Source organism: Rhagoletis zephyria, unplaced genomic scaffold (genome assembly GCF_001687245.7).
Source record: "Rhagoletis zephyria isolate East Lansing unplaced genomic scaffold, Rhagoletis_zephyria_1.1 Rzeph_scaffold_02457, whole genome shotgun sequence".
NCBI classification, from domain to species: Eukaryota; Metazoa; Arthropoda; class Insecta; order Diptera; family Tephritidae; genus Rhagoletis; species Rhagoletis zephyria.
This window is the reverse complement of record NW_016159541.1, coordinates 13247-30455: the sequence shown is the minus strand read 5'-3', so window position 1 is coordinate 30455 and position 17209 is coordinate 13247. Positions and strand designations below refer to the sequence as shown.

The following is a 17209-nucleotide window of genomic DNA, read 5'->3' as shown; positions in this document are numbered from 1 at the left end:
GATAATGAAAACAGCCAAATAACTATACGGCACATTCGTTAAAGGGTGTGTCAGTTAATCAAAATCATCAACACAAGTTAAACCAAGCACTGACAGTTAAATATGGCTGCTTGATAAAGTTTTGAATTTACGATTTTTCACTAAGTTGTTCCTAATTTATTACATTAAAAAAATTGTGTGTGGAAATCAGTGGCGGATTATCGAACAAATTTTGGGACCATTGCCCCAGGGCCCCGGACTCAAGGGGGCCAATGAAAAAAAATATTCATATGATAATATGATAGATTTTTATTTATTTGCCCAACAAAATTAAACCACAACTTTTCTGCACTTGAGTGTTACGAACTTATCAATAATTTCATCAAAGTTTAATTCATCCAACAAGTTATTTTCAATGGAAAGAACTGATAGACTGTTCAAACGATCATCTCCCATAGTGTTACGCAAACAATTTTTTATCAATTTCAATTTTGAAAATGATCTTTCATCTGTAACATTAGTGACAAACATGCATAAATAAATGCGTAATAAAATGTCTAAATTCGGGAAAGTTTCACAAAGATGATCATCGAACATTGTTTTGTACATCGATTCATGATTTAAGTTATCAAAAGTAAAGTAATTTTTGGCAAATTGACATTCATCAGTTAGTTGAACTTCATTGAGATCATTTGGATACTTTTCGACTACTTTTTTACATGATACAGCAATGTCTTCGTCACTCATTGAATTTAAATTTATTAAAAATGAGAAAAAGTCTTCCAAATCATTATAAATATCAGCACGTTTTTTCAAATTTGATAACAGAGCATCGATAACAGGTTCGAATAACGATTTTTTAAAATTTTCTTTCTCATCTTCTGGAACAAGTGCTTGCGCTGTTGAACGAGACTGAATAAAATCTGCTTGAAAATCAGAAGGAATATTGTCGAAAATTGTCAAGGCTTCATCGAAAATTTTGTTGTAATCCTTGTTTTCAAGATCTGTAACTATTGAAGCATATAGTTTTGTGATCGTCGAAAGAGTCAGATTTGGTTTTTGTAAAGCTAAATTTACAAAGTTAAATTTAGTCAAAACACTTTTCCACAAGACAAGCATTAAAATATTTTTAAATTGGCACAATTTGGCTATCAAACCTTTTGCCGATGCTTTGTTATCTTCACTGAGGCTTTTTTCAGAAATGAGAGAATTCAAAACAGTTAACACTTTCAAGTAACATGAGTGCAAAGCTTGAACTGATTGGAATTTAGCCGACCACCTTGTGCCAGTTGCTCTCTTTAACATAAATTCGCCTTTCTCGGACAATTGTTCTTTGAGTCGATTCCAACGAAAAGATGAATAAACAAAAAAACCATACAATTTTTCGATCATATCAAAAAAATTAGATGCGGTAATGTTTTTAGAAACACTATTTTTACCCACTAAGTTCAGTGAGTGAGCAGTGCAAGGCACGAAAATCGCCGATTCATTTCGTTGAATAATCAAACGCTGAAGGCCACCATAAATTCCAGCCAAATTGTAAGCGTTATCAAATGAAATGCCTTTGCAGTTTTGCATGTCAATTTTACTCTCCTCTAGGAAATTCAAAACGATAGACAAAAGATAGTCTGCTGTGTGACCTTCAATTGGAATGAAAGCAATAAACCGTTCATGAATGTCACGGCCTTTTACGTATCGAAAACATAGTGACAGCTGATCCGTATGGCTCACATCCGGAGTAGAGTCAATGCTAAATGAATAATAACGGGCTTCTTTTATCTCCGAAACGATTTTTTCCTTCACACCTTTTCCCATAATCGATATGAATTCATCACATATTGAACTTGAAAGGTACGAAGCTCTTCCTGCAAAAAAAACATACCAAATGAAGAGACAAATCATTTTCGAAGTTATTTTGAAGAAGTATACCTTTTCCTCTATTGCCAAAACGTGTGATATGTTCTGCCAAAAATGGATCGAATTTGCTTAACAGCTCCAAACATCCAAGAAAGTTTCCATTATGTTTGGACCCAAGAATTTCATCGTGACCACGTAACGCAAGACCCCTTGAGCTTAGGAATTTGATAACCTCTACAACACGACTCAAAACCTTCCTCCAATAAGTCATGTCATTGACAAGTGAATTTTCGAATGTTTTTTCTATAGAAGAATCGGTTTTTAGTCGCATTTTGTATTTGACATTGTTGGACATGTGATCATGAGATTGTTCATGAATTGAAATACCACGCTTTGAATGTTTCCAGTCATTGAAACCTTTTAGAGCAAATGAACTTGCATTTTCGTCTAAATTACCGAACAAGCGACAAGCAAAACAAAATACTGAATCGACTGACGGCGAATAGATCAGCCAATCACGTTCGGTCTGTGTTCCATTTGGTAAAACCCGATGCAAATGATATTCAGAAAAGTTTCTTTGTCCAGATTTCTTTGCGATCAAATCAATATTGCGACACGACGAGGGACCTAAATAAGAGTATTCTGTGTTAATTTTTTACTCTTATATTGAAATACCAACGATAGCATACCCTTCTTAATCCAATAAGTTTGAACGATTGATTGATTGAATTGAATAGGCCACAAACCTGGGTCATTTGAAAACACATTGGTGGAATTTTCATCAATTTTTGATACATTCACCGAACTTTCGACATCGTCCGGATTTTGTACACCTTCGATCGTGCTGTCAACATGTTGGAAATTAACCTCTCTTGACGTTGATGGAATTGAAAAAGTATCAGAAGTAGATTCACAAAACTCAGGATTGTCACAATTTGCTTCGTTTACAGTTGTCGTCGCATTAGCGAAGTGGCTTGTTAGTTTCGGTATTTTAGAAAGCAGTTGCTTATCGCGTTCGTCTTTATTTTTTTTTAATTTGCGCTTTTCAGCTCCACTCTTATATTTTCTAGACTTATCCATGTTTACGAAATGACTATAACCAGTGTTTAAAAAACTTGAGTCGAAGTAGCAAAAGTCGTGAAAATGTTGATTATTTTTGATTTTACTTATCGTCGCTTTTTAAAATGAGTAATTGCGTGTGCTTACCATATTAGGAATTTTCAGCAGTCGCAGTTCATGCAAAATCAAAAACTGGAAAGCAACAAAAAGCAAGGCGCCTTGTTTGTCGCGCCTTTTCAAACTGTTGATTTTGATTTGATTTGGATTTTCTTTGCTTATGCAAGTTGTGTGCAGCAGCAGTCGTGAAATATGAAAATCAAACTTTTTGCAAGCAATAAGCGATGCTGTTTTGTGTTTGCCGACGACTTCGCAAGGTTTTTTCTTTGCTGCTTGATATTATAAATTACATATTTGCAATCAGTTTGATTTTCATATTTCACGACTGCTGCTGAATACAACTTGCAAAAGCAAACCTTACTTACTTACTTTGACTTGTTGCGCTGACGAAATCAAAATCAAATCAAAATCAAAATTTTTAAAAGGCACTACAAACACTACGACTGCTTTGTTGTTCAGAGCAGTAAGTTTAAGTGATAGCAAATGAAATGAAAGTTATTGCAGTTTTTTAAACACTGACTATAACAATAACCAAAAAATGTCAATATAAAATGACATCAATATTATGGAGTAGTGCGTTTAATGCACAGAGCAAAACAACGTCCAATGATCAAATATGTTACATGAACCGCAATTTAAATTTATAACGATCAAACTGTATTCTAATCGCAAAATATTTATATGGAAAAGGGCCCCCAAAAAAATTTCGCACCAGGGCCCACCAGATTGTTAATCCGCCACTGGTGGAAATTATTCTGCAAATTATTTTGAGACTGGTAAGTATATCTTTTGATCTATCCAAAAAGGTATAATACCATCGGCGTAGCCAGAATGAAATTTAGGGGGGGAGGGGGCTCGACCCTATTAAGCTGACATTTCAGGGTACCATTTTATATATATATAAGGACAATTTGAAAGTTAGGGGGGGAGGCTCGAGCACCCCCCTGCCCCTACCTGGCTACGCCCATGTATAATACTTATATTAAAGAAGTAACCCGTAGGCGGATTACGGCTCAATGCGTGACTACAGAATCCTACTCTCCGAGTACCGAGTCTATGATGAAACTTACCAAAGACTACGAGAAACTGACGACCCCATAATTTTGACGAGGAAGACCCAACAACCTCTGCGAATATTTTTTAATAATAGTAATAATCCCAACGGTTTTTAGCCTCCATTCCCGCCCATCCGCACGAGGGGCGCAGTCCGCATGACGTACGGAACCAATATTTTCAATTTTTTGCGCCGAGTCACGATAGGCAGGAGTTTGTTAAGTGTCGAGATCTAAAACTGTTCAGCTACAGAACTAAATTCATCAGCTGATTTTATGTCTTTATGTTAATTATTCATTTATTGAGAGAGGATAGTATCGCTTTCTTAATGCTGAAAAGCTAATCAGATATATCAAATATGCTGGAATGAGAGTTAAAATCCTGGAATAAGCAACGGAGTGGCTCGTGTAATTCATAATTAGTTTTACAAGTTTTCAAAAATAGGGGATAAAAGTGTCTTGATACACGGGAGGGAACATTAAGGCTAACTTTACCCAGAAGAAGCGAACTTAGACATTAATCTAATTATAACACAGCCTATTCATAAGTATCCTTATGAATATCTAAAAGTATCATATTTTTGAAGCTGTCGGAATGAAGCAGCATAGTACATATTATAGGCGGTTGGAAAGGACTAGTTTCCAAGCCGCATCTTCTCCATACTACTTTACTAGCAGGCGATCTGAATGGGCGAGATTAAATAACTAGGCAGGTTTCTAATTTCATGTTGTGTATAAATTTCAGCGTAAAGTATTTAACTAGTTGCTTTACACTAAGCCAGTTTAAGCTGTCTTATAACTCCTGGATTTAATTTAACTTGTCTTCTATTACACAGGCGAACAAAAATTACGAAAAATTTTGTTTCCTAAAATGTTAAAGCTTTTTTTGATTGACTTTTTGGGCTGACTACGAATCCGTCAGTATTACAGATTCCTAATCAGCACAAAAAAGTCTATCAAAACAGGTTTAACATCTTCGAATATCAGTGTTGCCCTGTGTTATTATTCCCAGGTATTTGATTTGGTTTACATATTCTTTGAATAGTGGTGCTTGCTATTTTTAAGGAAACGTTATCAAAATTTGCTTATTTTTTCTCATAATCATCAATTTTTTTTTTTACAATAATTTTTAACTGGTATATTGACTCTAGATCTGCTTGCATTTTAAGGGCCATTCACATAAGACTTTCCTCGCTTTGCTTGACAGTTCAAACTTTGACAACAAAGCGTGAAACGCAGAAGGTATGCTACAATAAACGCTTTGACAGCTTTTGCGTTCTCCTTTTCCTCCATACATTTTATCTGTAAAATAGATAACAATATAATAATATGCATTAATAATAGCAATAATAATTCCTATTTACCCTATTTTTCTCATTAAATGCAAATGCAAGCGCACGAGGAAAGACAAATTGACAAAGCGGGTAAAAGTTGAGAGTTGCCAAAGATTTTGCTTCGTTTTGCTTTACTTTGCTTCAAACGTTTTTTATGTGAGCATACTCATTCATATACCTACATCGATCTTATATGTCAAAGCAAAGAACTATCAAGGAAAGCGAAGAAAGTTGTTTGTGAATCAGCCTTTAGAGACTGCAACATCAAGTGATTGGCAGCTTATGGTTATTAATGCGTCATCCGTTAATAATCTTATCTTACATTGGCAGTTTTTGATATCATTTATATATATAATAAACAAAAGTGCTGCGAGCACTGATCCCTGTGGTAATCCCATTTCAACGTCNTTTTTTATGTGAGCATACTCATTCATATACCTACATCGATCTTATATGTCAAAGCAAAGAACTATCAAGGAAAGCGAAGAAAGTTGTTTGTGAATCAGCCTTTAGAGACTGCAACATCAAGTGATTGGCAGCTTATGGTTATTAATGCGTCATCCGTTAATAATCTTATCTTACATTGGCAGTTTTTGATATCATTTATATATATAATAAACAAAAGTGCTGCGAGCACTGATCCCTGTGGTAATCCCATTTCAACGTCTATTTTTTATGACAGTGCCCAGCAAAAAACACGATTACCATAGAAACGAATGTGGAAACGAGCTAGGCGATGGGAATCGCTTACCCTTTCGCTTCAGGAAGGCCTTATTTTAACATGGGCATGTCATTGGCGGTAAGCCCTTACCCGCAGCATTACCTTCAAACGAAGGGAGAACGCATGGATAAACAGAATCCAGAGAAGCGAACAAAGAATGCCTTACAGAGAAACTAATGTAGAATGCCCAGATGAGTACATACTTATTTATATTATATCAGAAAATGTCTTAAAAGATTAAATTTAATTAAAATTTTTATAAATCAGTTTTTATACAAACATATGTATGTATTTGGGTATTTAGATTTTACTTAAAAATCGGTATGTACATACATGCATATTTAATTAAGCTTAAAATTGTACTTCCTCACTCATGTACTTCACTTCATTGACTGACTTCAACTTCGCTGCAAATTGAACAAAGCAAAACATGATTTTTATGCGAGACAAATTTCCACAGAAACTAACGGTAGGAAAAGATTTTTTGGATATTCATTCTATTTTTCAGCTGACTACGATGCAGCATTCTACGTTGCATTCCCCGAAATGAAGCAAAGAAGCGAATTAAGAAAGAAATATTATAGGACATTCTACTTTGCATTCCCCAAAATGAAACAAAGAAGCGAAATAAATAAAATATTGTAGGACATTCTACTTTGCATTACCGACAATGCCTAAAAGAAGCGAAAAAATTCGAAGGCATTATAACGCTATGCCTTCTAGAACACGTTACCACTAAAAGCAATTACCGATTTCTTGCTGGGTGTATTTCTTATTACAGTTCCTTGGTTTTTCCGTTAAGGTAGCTTTTGCACCAATTAAGCGCAAATTTCCTACGTCAACAGTTTCAAAAGCTCTCTTCAGATCCAGAAAAACTGAAATCTCTATTTGTTTTTTCGACCATCTTTCTTTCCATTTTGCTATTACCAAGTTCAGTGCAGTTTCTCAGGAGCGCTTGGATCTAAATCCCGATTGCTCGCTTATAACAATCTATATACTTATTTCTAAACGGTATTTTTCTGTTTCCAAATGTTATTTCACTTTTAATATTTTATAAAATTTAATGAATGATATCCCATTTTTAAGGGCGAAAGCTCACGTACATTGTAGTTGTTTATTAAAAAAAAAGGGGGTTTTAAAAAACTGAAAGTACTGTATCAGGTCAATAAAGCGCCATATCTTCCATAATACTTCATAAAGTTGAATGATTTAAACACCAAAATTTTTTGGACTTAAATATAAATCGACTAAAATATTAAAACGCATTCAGAGAATGAAATGCATTTAAATGCACTCTTCAACAATAATTTTGAAGAGGGTTTATATCTCTATATAGTAAGTATTAAACAAAGTTGCTTACGTTGTACCGAGCTTAACTCTAGAGTAGACTATCTCATGTGAGCTGTATTTTTGTTGTGTTTACAACATGTTGGATAGGTAAGGTTAAAGTGCGTTGCAAATTATTACCGGTTCCATTTACAGGTGCCGGATTTGAAAAATGTATTCTGGAATTTTGTTAAAAAATACAAAATCAGCCTTTTCATGAGTTTCATTTTCTTCGAATCGGTTCACTTTTCTCTTTTCGTTTCCGTGTATTCACTACGGGCGGATGAAAAAATTTCCGGCAAAACTCCCGACAAGGCTGAATGAGAATATCTGGCGTGTACATTTCTTTTGCGAATATGGTTCAACTTCGTCGAAGATAATTTGAGTTTTTCGACATTGTACTCTCAGTGTTCGTAAACCATTCGCCGATTAAATTAGTTAATGCAAGACGACCTCAGGATGGACAAGCACCTTAACAACTGAAACAAATTTATTTCGTTGACAACTCTGATATTGAAATCGATCAGTGTTGTGCGATTAACTGTGCGATTAAACTTCAGATCATTGGAAAGTTGCAAGTACTTCATCGCGGACGCAACGCTTCGGTTAGGTTATTTAAAATGGCAATGGAAGATATGCTTTCTGGCGACCACAAAACCATAATTCGAGCAGATAAATGTCACACTGGGAGTCATTCAGTGAATAGTTGGTGAAAGTGTTGTACGAAAATATTCCAACGAGAAGGTCGCCGGGTTCGCTAGTATCATATTTATTCATATACTCAAGCAGTGGCTCTTGCAATATGGTTTCCTTAATTTTCTGATCGGTCGGCAGCGTATTTATAATTCGTATCTCCTCCGGTTTAACTGTTCCCTTAATTTTTTCCACATGCACAATTGTCGAAGTTTTCCAATATTCCGGAAAAACACCACTGTTAAAGCTTTCATTAGCTATGCATGTATACATGCAGCCTTGGTACTCCATACTGTCTTTCAAACGCCTTCTATTAACAGTTTTTTCCCCCCTATTTATTTTTTAATGTCGCTGCTATTCGCATAAATTCCTCCGCCTTTATCGGTTTAAATTCAAAAAGGTTTCTATTCATCACCACTTTGTCTACATCTGATGATACTCTCAACAAAATAACGGCTTCATTCAGTTGCAATTCCATAATCATCTTCGATGCAAATGTCATTCCAGGTTATTCTTTTTATTTAAGAAGTCTCATTGTTCATATTTATAGAATCTTTAAGACACTTCCACATTAATTTTTGGTTGTTACTATTGACTGCAATTTTATTTTCCATTCATTTTTTCTTTTTATTTGAACTTTTTTTTTTTTAAACGATTTAAATTATTATTAGCTTTTGCCAGCAGCCTCGCCCGCGTAATGTTTGGCTTAACGTAATTCTTTTAAATGTATCAAAGAAGGAAACAAATCATTGTCTTATTGTCTCGGGCATGTATGTATGTATATAGATTTCTGGTTCTCGATACACGCGAGAAGCCAACGTAAAGTTGTTCGTGCGAAAAACATGTAGTACCCAGATTAGGAATGTTAGTCCCGGGATCTCGGCCTTTCTTAGGTCCCGAAAATCCCGGGATTCTCGGCAAATAATCCCGGAATTTCCTTGGTCAGTGTTGGCTATAAATATATGTATATTTTTTTATAATTAATATTTTTATATAAATGTCTAGTGCGATAGTCAATTTTACACACAAAAATTTGGTAAAATTTCATTTTTAGTTTTTCATTCTGACGACAGTAATTCAAAAATGATTTATAAAATTCAGTGAAATGTGCTTAGAGAAAATATATGGATATCAAAATAAAGAGAAAACTGTAGAATTTGGACAGATTCAATTTTTTGGTGCATAAGGACGGGTAAGTATTGAAAATGTCCTTTTAAAATTTTATCCTTGAATATCCTTGAAATTTTTAAATATTTATTTAAAAAAAATATATATATGTTACGGGCTCATATAACCTAAACAAAGTCCTTTCACATAAATCCTGACGTCTGAGAGAAAAACTAAAACGCAGTTTTACTATGTTTGGCCCATGGTTTCGCCAATATATTGATTTTTGTGTGTAGAATGACTATCACACGGTGCTATATGTATAATGAGGTAGATATTTATAAACAACTTTTAAACATTAAATTAACAGAAGAAATGTATACAAAACTGGTCGAAATAAGGCATTTCTTTTATTTGTACTACTAGAATGTATATTGTCGTTTAAAGTACAAAACTGCGTATCGTAATTCTGCAAAACCGCGTAACTGCTCTTGGTTCAATCCTAGTCCATTCGTTCTGAAATATACTAGCCAGAGATGCGATTGCTTTATAAAAAAGAAAACCATTTTGAAATATAAGTGTTTTTACGCTCTAGAAAATAATTTCTACAACTTAACATACGCGGTTTCGCATTTTGCTGATACGCGGTTTTGCATTTTGTTGATACGCGGTTTTGCACTTTAAACGACGATATATGAAATTTTGTCAACCATAAAATACATGTGTGGATATGTGTGTGTATATTTTTTTCATCGAGCTTTTTTCGACATACCTTAAGTTTCTTTATCAGATATGTACACGCTAAAGTATTATTAAATGCGTATACATTTAATTACTGTCTTTTGTTTTGTTACTTATGAAATAATTTTCACTTTAAATAAAAAAGGAAGTTTCAAATCCATTTATTTATTATTTAATTTGTAGTAGGACAGCTTCTCAAAAAATATTTAAGCAATTTTTTCGATTTAAGTTGTTGAAATATAATGAATGCCTAAATCCCGGGATTGTGATAACGAGATCCCAAAAATCCCGGGATCGTAAAAAGCGAAAAAAATAATATCCCTAGCCCAGATGTATTCCTGCAACTTGAACAGTCCAATTCTAAATACTCCCAGGGAGTTTTTTCTTCGGGAAATTGTTGTTCCCGAGAAAGAAATACTCTAATAATTAACTCCCAGGGAGTAGCAATTTCTCAGAAAATTTCGGAGGAGAAAATTCGAACATCTCAAGAGCTATTTGACACTTTTTTGACAGCTGAACTCCGCCATTTAATATAAAAAATCCTCAGGGAATTTTTATTCATGATGGGAGGAAAGGGAAAAGAGAGAAAACTCCCAAGGAGTTTCTGTTCAGAATCGGCCTGTAAGTGTATGTCCTTGGCTTTTATTAATCGTTATCGCGAGGGCTGCTTTTAACGGCAACTGCAAACGTTTAAACTCAAATGGCATGTTTGTTGGGAATTCGTGGTATCTATATTGATTCTCTTTTGGCCCCGCCAATGGTGATGGTGGCTTGCGCAATATATCTTTTGAGCTCCGTTATCCATAGTCTTGTGCTATTGCACAATCGAGGTGCGTCCAGGTCAAGTATCAACATAACTGGCACCCCAAACCTTTAATTGCAGTTTGTGAGACGGCACCCCTGATAATTTTTATGAGTTGAGAAACTCTATAGAATACGTTGTTGCATCCTAATTTGCTAATGTATGTGGTCGCCTCACCTGGTACTTTGCCAGGTAAAGGCCCAATTCACCGCTATCCGCTAGTTTAGGCTCGATGACTTCAGTCGCCAAGTTCGTGGTGCTATAATGCAACTCCCTAAATATTTCATCAGACAGTTTTCCGTTCGTTGCGAAGTAGGCGAGCCGAAATTCCACATCCACCATTGAAAAAAGTTTATCCTCATTTAGTCTCAGAGCTTCGTCGTCATTTTCTGTTTCTTTAAACCTGTGAGCGATGTCTTCAAAAAAACGTAGATTTTACGTTTATGAAACGGTGGCAACTCTTTTCAAAAATATTTTTGAACTATTTGTTTGACACCCACGTTGTTGCAACATTTTATCTAACTTTGATAAATAGTTGATTTTAACTTTTGAAAAAAGTGTCAACCCCCTTCAAAAAAAAATCCTATATGTTAACCAGGGTCATAGCCTATAAATGTGCCTGATTTCTTTGAAATAAGTCCAGCCATTTCAGCGTGAAAACTAACTCAAACTTTCACATTTATAATATTAGTAGAATAATTATCACATACATCAGTTCTCTTAACTATTATGAAATGCACATATTTCAACTTATTTAACTCAGTTAGTTCGCGATCGTACCACTTATTGTTTAATTTAATTTGAACTTGTGTTTCGTAGGTTAACGTTGCCATTATATTGCCAAGAGGTATTGTTTAATATTTGGACTTTTAGTCCGATATCATTTTGTAATTTTTCTGAACTGGCAATTTGAAAGAAGTCGTTTCGTGGGCGGATATTTTATGATTTTCCAATTTCACTATTTCAATTTCATCACTGTTGCTAAAGGGTAGGTAAATTTTCGCTTTGGTTGATTCTGTTATTCTCGTATTGAAGTTAGTTAACTGATACATTTATAAGGACGAAAATGTATTGGTTAGCTAGTTCGAATATGTGGATTGTGTATTTACGTTTATATCAAAGTCGCCAAGTAAAAACATTCTTTCATTACTTCTCCAATATGTCCCATGAATTCAGCATAACTTCCCAGTAGGAAAATGTAATGTATAGTAATCGAAAAAATAATCAGTAAAACAACCCTTTTCACATTGGAAATTGCACTTTTTTCCCAGGGCGATGTGCTAAGAAAAGTGGGTAATTCAATTTTGCATTACCTAGTATCGAGAAATGAATATGTTTTAATATGAAATGTTTGGAAATTTTTTGATACATTATAATGCTGATTACATAGTTCACTCATAAGAAATACATTATATTATTTATCACGCAAGTTACATCTTTTCGGACTGGGCTATGTTAGGTGAGTGATATATTGCACCAATTTTCCATTTGATCGTGTTTTTTATTGTTTTTATCACAATACACCATACATTATTATCTATATTCTTACATATTATAGATAAGTTTGAAGTCAACCAATTTATGAATATAAGTACATAAGAATACCACCAGTATGACGGTTATATGAATTAGACCTTAAATGGTTTTATTCAACGATTTTTAGTTCTAAGATACAAACATTCTCCGTTGTATGTGTTTCGGCACAAAGTACAATATGTGGCATTTCTTCCTTTATTATTCTTTCCACTTCATTCTTATTAGTTGTTATCCTATTTGTATTTAGTTATATACACTTTTGTTTATTGTTTAATTTCAAATTGTTTTCTTCATCACTTGCTAATACCCAAGTTTTTGTTTTCTTATCTGCAATTTATTAACATTAGTGTTGGCCCAGAGGTTGAAATTCAACCTCTAAAATTAAGAGAAGTTGAGGTGGGCTGAACTGAGCCGAGTTGATCTTATCTAACAACCTTTTTTACAACAGTTTCTTTGCTCTCCTGAAAATAACCCATTTTCACATAAGTTAGTTTGACATGGTAGCGACGATATGTACATACTAGGAATGTTAATCCCGGGATCCCGGCCCTTTTAAGGTCCTACACATCCCGGGATTCTCGGCAAATAATCCCGGGATTTTCGGGATTTGTAATTTGCACTGATGACAGTAATAAAAACCCCGTTTCTTGACCAGTATTGGCTACATTTCCTTTTTAATTTAACAATTAATGTTTTTTATAAATGTCTAGCTCATTATATATATAACACCGCGCGATAGTAACCTTTAAACACAAATATCAAAATATTCGCGAATTCATGGGTCAAATATAGTAAAATTGCGTTTTTAGTTTTTCACTCTGACGTCAGTAATTCAAAAATGATTAAAAATTCAGAGAAATGTGCTTAGAGAAGACATATGGGTATCAAATTAAAGAGGAAATCCCGTAGAATTTAAACGGATTCAAGTTTTTGGTGCAGAAGGACTTGATAGTAATTAAAATGTCCTTTTAAAATTTTATACTTGAAATTTCGCAATATTTGTTTTTGAAAAAATTATATGTTAAGGACTCATATAAACTCGTAAAATCCTCGTATTTCATCCTTCTTACTTTATCAGCTTACAGAATTACATTTTCGTCCTTGTGAATCCAAAAAATCGTTTTTTTTTTAATTCAAAAGAAATTTCCTCTTGCATTCGGTACCAATATTTTTATTCTACATTCCATTGACTTTTTTTTAATAATTTTTCGAATTAATCATATATTTGAAATTACAGAGTCCTTTAAAATAAATCCTGACGTCAGAAAGAAAAAATAAAAATGCCACTTTAAATAAAAAGTAGATTTCAAACCCATTTATTTTTTATTTATTTTATGGTAGGAGAGCTCTCAAACAATATAGAAGCAATTTTTTCGACTTAAGTTGGGGAAAAGTAATGAATATCTAAATCCCGGGACTAATCCCGAGATCCTGGGATTGTGATGACAACGTACCAAAAATCCCGGGATCGGAAAAAGCTGAAAAATTAACATCCCTTGTACATACATATGCTTTTGCTTAAGGTTATATTTTTTGTATTTTATCTATCTATGTACATCCCAACCTCTATATCGATAACAAATTCGATAAAAAATATCGATAGAAAAATCTAAAACAATATCGATAAAAAATCGATAACAAAATCGATAAAAATATTGTTAACAAAACCGATAAAAATATCGATAACAGAATCGATAAAAATATTAAAAATATCGATAACAAAATCTCTAAAGATATCGATAAAAAAGTCGATCAAAATATCCATTATTATATCGATAAGTTCCGAGAACCCCGAAAATCTCTAAAATCCCGAAATAGTTCCCAGATTGAGTCCTGTGTCTCTATCCATATCCTTTTCTTTATAATTGCCTTTAATTAAATCTTTATTCCTCCATATTTATCTTTAGTTTTATCGGTATCCTCATCCTTATCTATTTCTTTATATTTATCTTTATTTTTACCTTTACGTTTACCATTTTTTTCTACATATTCCTCTTCACCTTTTCCCTTATATAAGTGAAGTGTATAAATTTACCTTGATCTTCATTTTTGCCTTTTCTTTACGCATTTTTGTTTTCGTTTTTACCTTTGTCTCTATCCTTTTCTTTATCTATGTACGTACTTACCTCTACTTTCATTCTTGTATTGGTCTTTTTCTAAGTGTTATTCTTTAACCTTTTATTAGCAAAGGTGTGAGTGAATATACAGAAGAAAAAAAGAATGAAGATAAAAATGATGATAAAAATCTATCTCATGTACATACTTACATACATTTTATTGCTAAGCTGCTGTTTAGCACGTTTCTTTAATTCAGCATCAATATTAAGGCATATATTTAGGAGGCATTTCCGCCTCAACCATGTACATTAAAGTGGTCCAAAAATGTATGTAAAAAACATAAGGTATGATTTTTAATGCCGCCACCCCCTAGGATTGTTATGTACCGAAAAAAATATACCCATTTTTTTTTTGAAATAAAAAGTAATTTAGATAGTGCTCAAAGCACTCAAAGTTTTCCATGTATTTTAATCATCTTTTCGTAGAAATAGTGTAGAATTCTTGAAAATCAATATTTTTCGATCGGAAAACTTTACTTATCTTCAGGAGATTCCCAGTAATAATACTCAATTGTTTCGTTAACAATTTTTTCATGGTAACTATATTTTATAGGTCCTCCAAAGCCCTTAGAAAATGCCCAATAAAAAATCTTTAATCATGAAAAATGCTTAAATAAACAATTGGACATGAATACTGGAAGTCTCCTGAAGAGGACCACAGTTTTCCGGTCGGAAAATATTGATTTTCAAGAGTTTTATACCATTTCTACCAAAAATTGTTTTTTCCCATATAAAATACATGGACAACTTTGAGCGCTTTGAGCACTCCTTAAATATTATTTGATTTCAAAATAAGAAAATAGGGGTATATTTTTATTCACTATAGATCAATCCTAGGGTTTGCCGGCATTAAAACTCCGACTTTATTTTTTTGGACCACTCTAATGTACATGTATGTTATTGGTATTGCTGTAATTTTTGATTTGATTTTTTCGCTTTACATTAGACTAATTAGAAATTTAAAAAATTTCTTGCATATTATCATCACAATTCATTTCTAATGATATGTAATTGTTTATACCTTAGAAGTATAGTTTAGCCTTAAAAGGGGTGTAAAGGGAACATGATTGCCTATCTACATCTATATATATAAAAATGAAATGTGTTTCGTATGACGGCGATGCCTAACCAAACGGTTGAACCGATTTCAATTCTGTAAAAAGAACATTTTTAGACCTTCTGTGTGCAAGGTTCCTGGATTTAAAAAAATTTGAAATTTTTTGTCGTTGTTGCCGAAATTTAATCGCTAGGTGGCGCTGGGGTCGGGATATTCATAAAAATTGCATTTACTTGCTGATTTGGCTCATATTTAGAAAACAATTTAGCCAATTTAAAAGAAATATTTGGACTTGAAACTTACACGATAGGTGGCCCTGTGGCCGAGACATCCCCAAAAAATATTTTACGCTAAGATACTACTACTACTACTATGAGCCAAATCAGCAAGTAAGTGCAATTTTTATGAATATCCCGACCACAGCGCCACCTAGCGATTAAATTTTTAGTCGAAATATTTCCCTTCAAGGTGCTGAAATATGTTCCAAATATGAACGAAATCGGTACAGCCGTTTAGTTGTTTAGTAACATTCAATATCCAGAAAACTCTATGAAATTGTGAAATCGTGGCGCTCAGCATTCTTCATTTTTCAGCAACAACAACAAAAAGTTTCAATTTTTGTTAAATCGAAAAACTTTCCACACAAAAGGTCCAAAAAGTGCTTTTTACAGAATTGAAATCGGTTCTGCAGTTTGGTCAGGCATCGCCGTCATACGGAAAACATTTCATTTTTATAATAATAAGATAAAGATAATATGGACATTTTTTGTCATAAGCAAATTTTGTCATAAGGAAATTGCCTTTTTTCTGCTAAATAAATAGAGTATATTCGATTAAGAATGTCCATGATTCAGCTTTCCCTGATTCCCTATTAGCGTGGGCCGAAAATACGCTTTTTTAGAATTTTAATTGGTAATAGCAAAAATATGGTTCTAAAAACAATCTGTGTGAAAGATGACAATTTTTGGTCAATATCTTAGGCTCGCGCAAGTCCATCAAAGTTCAAAGGGCTCAAAAAATATAAACTAATAATAATTAATTAATTTTTTAAATAAAATTGGAAGTATCTGCGAAAGTATTAGTCCTACATAATTTGGTATATGGACCTTTTTTGTAGAGAATCCAAGTAAGCTAAGAAAAAATTTGTTTAGCACTTGAACTTTGATGGACTTGGGCGACCCTAAGATACTGACTAAAAATTGTTATCTTTCACACAGATTGTTTTTAGAGCATAATGAACTATAGTTTTGCTATTAACAATCAAATTCTACAAAAGCGGATTTTCGGCCCACGCTATTCCATATATATACATTTCGTGTGGCCTTTTTTTGCCTTCTTGCCCTTTCTACACTCGGCCACTTTGAGGACATTTTTCCCAAAATCTGGAGCTGATGGAAACTTTATATATACCTACGGACTCGCAATCAACACAAAATATTATCAAAAATAGTTTTAGCATTTTCCGCACCAAACTTAGTGTTGCTCTGTGTAATTAGATGATATGCGTGGCAGACTGTTCCAACCCCGAATGAAATTATTTATGTTAAAAATTTAATTGACTAAACCATATTAAAAAATTGGTGACAACATGTTATGTTTCTATCAATGACTTTTTAAACAGCTTTGATCTGATATTTTACATTTTTTAAGTTTTTTTTGTTATTTCTTGGGTTTTATAGTAGCTTTTTTAATATTTTTTGTTTCGCTAACA

At 33.4% G+C, this 17209-nt stretch overlaps 1 protein-coding gene across 1 annotated transcript; it reads right to left on the bottom strand.

The window, feature by feature from the left end:
• Positions 1-291: 291 nt before the first annotated feature.
• On the bottom strand, positions 292-2191 carry LOC108366934 (zinc finger MYM-type protein 1-like). The gene is made up of 2 exons (XM_017621426.1): positions 1909-2191; positions 292-1844 (listed from the first exon to the last, which is right to left on the bottom strand). Exons 1-2 carry the CDS (start codon positions 2189-2191, stop codon positions 310-312), a joined length of 1818 nt encoding a protein of 605 aa, XP_017476915.1. The 3' UTR covers positions 292-309.
• Positions 2192-17209: the final 15018 nt, after the last annotated feature.